General features: G+C 42.6%; 1 protein-coding gene across 4 annotated transcripts in view; it reads left to right on the top strand.

The window, feature by feature from the left end:
* rnf144aa (ring finger protein 144aa) overlaps positions 1-6,000 on the top strand; it is a 33,728-nt gene that overhangs the window by 7,123 nt on the left and 20,605 nt on the right. For all 4 annotated transcript variants that reach the window (XM_062522385.1, XM_062522386.1, XM_062522383.1 and 1 more), the window contains one exon: positions 4,778-4,928. In XM_062522385.1, coding sequence (XP_062378369.1) covers positions 4,794-4,928 — 135 coding nt within the window. In that variant the 5' untranslated portion in view covers positions 4,778-4,793. The remainder of the gene's footprint in view (positions 1-4,777; positions 4,929-6,000) is intronic.

Here is a 6,000-nt window from a genome sequence, read left to right as displayed (position 1 = left end):
CCTAGCCAGCTAGCTGCTACCGTTATTTCAGTTATTTGTTTCGAGAAAGTAAAATATAAATAAAAATGGACGCTAGTTTTCACGTGTTATACCACTTTGCAGCATTCCTGGTCACCCCGTTTTGAGTCAGTGCTTGATTTGTTTAGGTAGTAATAAGTTACCAGCTAGTTCTCCAACGTCCGAGTGAGGGGCTGCTACAGTCAGCCTTTATGCAGAACCATTAACCTACCGTTAATATTAGCCTATGTAGGCGTAGACTACGTTTTAGTTTCAGCACTAATGTCGGAGATTACTTCTGCTATGACAGGTGGCGATATGCATCTCTCCTGGGAAATTAACGTAGGTAGGCTATTACGTTTGTATAGTAAACATTCCAAGTTCACGTAAAACCCCGGTGTTTAACTCAGTAGTGGAAATACAACACTGGGGCTAGGCACGGTGTATAAGACCGGGGTAAAGCCTGGGTTTAGCCTTTGAGTGCCATTCTTAGGAGTGCAACAAGCAGGGGTCTGCTCAGAATCTGGATGGCTCCACTTGGCCATTCTGCACTCCAAGTGTCCGTGGCACCAGTAAAGTTGTGATGAGTCTATAGGCTCCTGGCAGGAGGCCAGGAGTGACCTTTGGAAAGAGCAAGCCGGATAAAGAACAGAACTGACACCTGGGAGAGGGAGAGAGGGCAGGCCGTGCCATGGGGTGGGGGAGCAAAGGCGACGTCTGTGTGAGGGTATACCACCATCAGGGCTTACAGCACGGTCAAACACATGCGACCGGGAAACCTCACACCCAGGATTAGAATAGCCTAGGTCCCCAGCTACCTTATGCGCGCTGAGGGCACTCTCTCAACTGAAATGCTGAGCTGTATCAAATTTGAAAAGGTCACTTGTCAGCACACCCCATGAAATAACAGGGTCTGTTCTGCAGGTCACTGGGGGTCTTGTTCTTTTGTCACGTCCAGGTCACGTCACATGGATTTGCTTGGAGGTGCAGTCTTTGGCAACATTCATTGTCTTTGCTTCAGTGAGAGTTTTGGGAGAATGTGGTCAGTGTTCTATTTATGAATGTCCAGTTGGAAGCAACATATGCAGGCATCCAGATGGTGACTAAAACCGTTGTCCGTATGCCTACATTTTCTTTTGCTACGATTCCTTCCCTGTCAGTTGCCATGTCCTTCAGCAAACTGATACAACATCAGATCACACTTGTCCCACACAAGGTTGAAAATGATGCACGACACTGAAGCAAAAAAAATCCCTTAGAGGCAATGCTTAAAACGGTAATGTGTTGCAACATTTCTTAGAAAACATTTACACAAGCAACTAGTCAACTGTGTAGACCATAGACTAAACACTCATGTACACTCATTGACTGTTTAACATCCTTCGTGGTCGAACCTGAGAAATTCATGAAGTTAGTGTGATTACTATATAAGCCATCATTTAAAGAGTCAAGTTAGTTTTGTTTCCAACTCTTTTTAGATCATTACATTGTTTAAAAAGCACTTCTACATTTACACAGCGCCAGTGATTCATTAAAATGCGTATAAAAGTACTAGGAACATCATCTCATCTCATGTACATTTTAGCACTGTCCACATCCCAACATCTCACAATAAGAATGATGGGTACCACGTACAGTACTTCATTTGGTATTGTAGAAATCAAAAGTTGTTCAGTCACTCGAGTGTGTACTGTAATGTTTATCATTTGCAGATCTACTTTCCTCCGACTTCAGGTTTTGCTTCGTAACAATGCATGGAGACTATATAGCTGACATTATAGCTACCGATTTCTTGTCGTGTAAACTTGGGCTTGTTTGTGTTCATTGACAGAAATGCACTAAAAGCCTTCGGGGGGAAACCAGGCACCTCTCATTAGATCTGAAGCTGTTTTTCATGAATTTCGAATCTTACTGATCATCAATGCTTCATTGCGACCTTATTTGCCATTCCACCCAGTACATCGGTTTAGAAATAAGGAGCTGTGGCTTATTCGTTTTCCTTATGAGCCAGAGCAGTCGTCTCCTTCTCTCCGAGTCCCAATGCTGCACAGCACTTTATCTTCACAGCATGAATCCTCCGCCGCTGACCTCCGCATGACACCTTTTCCTTGTAAATACACAATGTTTTCCTCTTATGGGGTAGGTTTTAAAAGGAGACGATGTCTTCTGCATTCATAGGCACATTTACATGTGCTGCTGTGCCGATTATGTTAAGCATGCAAAGAACCATCAGATGTTAAATATGTAAGGGGTAAACACATCCCCTAGAGTGCTTTGATAGCCTCACTCTCGGTTGAAAAAATGTATAGAAAAATAGAAAAATAACATGTCGGGGTAGTCTGTGCCCTTGTTGGTTGTAGGTGTGCATTCCAATTGAGCAGATAACAGCCTAGGTAGATTATAAAATGAAGGTTACGCAATCCCTTTGATAGGGCATTATGTAATTACACTGAAAGCTGTGCGACTAGGATAACATGAAAGCTGGTGGCTTCCTTGACCTGTCGCTTTATCTGTCACCAGCAATGAGGACTATTCGGTAGCCCAGGTTAGTGCATTTTGATTCTTTGAGACTTGACCGTTAATTGTTGAATGTTTTTCAGGTCGAGGGTTGTGAGTTGTTACACAAAATTGCTTTCCTGGTTGAAGAGAAGTTTATTGTTTAGATGGAGCAAAAAGAAAAAGAGCATCAACACTTGATGATGTCAGTTGTTTATCACTATAGCTACAGCACTGAATGGTATGTTGCCATGGTGCTTCGAGATACACTTTGTTTTCCAAGAGGAAAGAAGTAGATGTCAAAGGAAGTCTAAGCTTGCCAACTTTTATGTATTTATGGGCTATGTTCCTTTCTTTCATTCCACAATGTTTTTGTTTTTCCTGCAAAAAAAATTACTTTCAATGTAATGAGATGCTTTGACTAGAAAACTCCAGGATTGTCTGAACAGTTAACATGAGTTCAGTGTTAATATCCCTCCTAAAGAATGCCATTTTTGTTTTCTTCGTGTATGAATGAATATAATAATTAAGTAATTTATATTGTGCATATTAGTATCCTTATGTGAATTAATACCATTCCACTTTTAGACTTATCGTCGTTTATGAAGTATTATTTAAATACATGTTGTGTTTTGACTTGCTAATGTGCTCAAAGGTAGTCCAAGAGTGACTAAGTTACTCAAAATAGTGGTAGGGTCGCATGCCACAATATCTTCAAGCTGTGGTGATAGCTATAGTTCACAAAATACTTTTCTTTTTTTAATAAAAAAATTGAACTCTGCTGTAAAATAGGGAGTATACAGGTATGAACAAATATTAGGCTAGCACTATCAGATACTTATGCCTATAGATTTTCACCTGTGGTCTGGAGTTACGCAAAGTAGAGATACAATTGAATTAAATGGGTACTCCTCTGGAATGTAGTCTAGAGGTCATTCATAGTTGTAATGATGCTCAAATGTAGTCAACAATTAATCTGTAACAGATTAACGGGTGCAGTGCCACTTTATTTTGGTCTGGTTGACTTTGTTGTTGTTTTTTGTTTTAAATTTAGGTGTGCAATGAATGAGCTCTTTGAATGGAAAAACTGGCAAAAACACTATTTTGAGTGGAAAGATTTATGACTCCTCAATCAGATGTGATTAATGCAAACCAACCTGGTGAGTTGCGTTCTGAGAAGACTGTTTTGGCAAGAGAATGGCTCAACCACACCTTTTAATCTTGGGAATATCCTGCTGGCCTATAGTCATCCTCAAGCTCGTTGCAACAGAGCCTACTTGAGTCAGCAGGTGTGCCTGCCTGTGGCCAAGTCTCCACACTAGTCACACAGGAGCTGAATGGGGTGATGGAGCTGCGGACTGCATTGGCTGGGATCCCATAGGCAGCCTCACCAGAGCCACATCAGAGCCTCTCCACCACTTGGATAGGGAAGCTTCACAGTTCTTTTCAGACTGGTGGCAGTGGGTAAAAAAAAGTAGTTTTTTTTAAAGGAGTGCTCGGGGAAATATGTTACTGTTGTCTGTGTACTTTTCTTTGCTGCATTGCAACACTCGGTGGAAATTTGAGCTTTTATCTTTGTAGGTGTGTGTGCTAGTGAGTGTGGTTGGCAGGAGCACAGGCTCCGACATGTCACAGGAGTGTGAGAGACAGGAGGTTGCGTAGCATGCCGAAAGTCCTCTTCCACACCTCGGCTTGTGTTTCCCTGTGCTTTCTCCCCACACTGTTGGTTCAACCTCCCCTCCACCCCTCCTGTTGCCTAGCAGCTAGCTGAGAGTTAAGACACTGTTGACTTGCCTACACAGGAGCACTTCCTGTAAACACTTCAGACATAAGCTGCTCTGTGTCCTGCTGGGAGGCTGTGAGAGACTGTGAGGGGAGGCTGGGGGGGGAGCTGAATATCTGAATGTGTAGCCTTCATTGGGCCTTCATCAACCCAGCGACTTGACTTGAATCAAAAGTGGCTTTGGTGCTGTGTGTTTGTTTTTGTTGATTGGTTTGTTTGTTTTTGTTTTTATCAATTGAAGGCTTGAAGTAGGTAAAGGCTTGCAGTTTTGTGCACAAGTATACTGGATTGTTTTAGAATTGCCTTCATAACATTGTATGGACTCTTAATTAAAACTTTAGTGAAAGAGAGGCATAACTCTGTTAGCGTCATCATTTTGGCTTCTCGTGTTTTTGTGGCCATCTTTAATCACATTCTCCAACATTGATTTTCTGTCAGATGACACAGCCACGTGAAAGCTGTAAGCCCAGTGATTTACAGTTGTATTTGTCTCCTCTTTAGCTCCTCACCTGGGAAAATGACCACAGCCCGTTACCGGCCCACCTGGGATCTGGCCCTGGACCCCTTGGTGTCCTGTAAGCTCTGCCTGGGAGAGTTCCCCCTCGAGCAGATGACCACCATCACACAGTGCCAATGTGTGTTCTGTACACTGGTGAGTATCCCAGGCACCACAGTAAGATTATGAAGAGCTTCTGACCAGCATCTTTATTATTCGATTGCCTTCCAGCGAGAGTCTGCAGCAGCTGCTCAGGATCAGGCGGTGTTGGCTTACTCTGTATTGGAGCATTTCTTTTAGTACATCTTTAATACTCAGGGTTATCGCACAGTGCTTGTCAAAGAGTTGTCGATATCGACTGACTCGGTTCATGTTTTCAGCAGCCAGTAACAGAGTTTGAGAAAATGTAACCACATATAAGTACATCGCACATAGCTGGGAGACTTGGCTGGGAATAACAGGTGCCATCATCTACACATGATCATACACCTTTAAAGACACAATTCTGGACCTAATACAAGCCTCGTACTACCTTAAAATGGTGTAAAGAAGTGCTGCATGACATTTCTTTAATGTGATTTTTAGACCACTTTCTGCTTACGCTATTTGAGATGCTGTACAAGAACTAAATCTGAGCTAATTTGATCTGAGTTTGTTGGAGAGCATGAGGAAAAGCCTCAAGCGGGATCTAATTTAACCATAAAAGTGAGTTGGCTACAAGTGTGGTAAGGCAGCGTCAGTGAGGCATTTGGCATTTGCCTCCCCCCCTACTCCCCTCCTCCCACGCAAGGCAGCAGCAGCACTGTGAGGGAGGGTGGAGGTCACTCATCTCTTGAGGTCCTGAAAGGGAACGCTTGTGCACACATTACTCATTAATGCCTGTCGGGCAATTTACCAGAATAAAGCATCACTTCAATTATTTAGTATTTAAGTTAGCTATTTGTTTATTCACTCATTCATTTGTGGGTTTGTTTGTTTAGTTATTTATTTTGGGGTGGGGTAGTTTGAACGATCAACTCGTACTGTATACATACTTGTATACTGTATACCAAGGCATATTATAGTCCTGCAACGGCATTGCAAGGTGATGAAATGGCTTAGGCCAGCAGTGAGCTATTTCTGCTGTGTAGTGTTTTTTTTGTTTGTTTGTTTTCTTTTAACCAGCAGCAGGGTGCTTGCAAACAGAGTACATACCCAGCCAAACGGCTTGGATTTGATGCAACCTGCC

The sequence above is a fragment of the Sardina pilchardus genome, chromosome 20 (genome assembly GCF_963854185.1).
Source record: "Sardina pilchardus chromosome 20, fSarPil1.1, whole genome shotgun sequence".
Lineage (NCBI taxonomy): Eukaryota > Metazoa > Chordata > Actinopteri > Clupeiformes > Clupeidae > Sardina > Sardina pilchardus.
The sequence above is the reverse complement of the archived record's forward strand: the minus strand, read 5'-3'. Positions and strand labels throughout refer to the sequence as shown.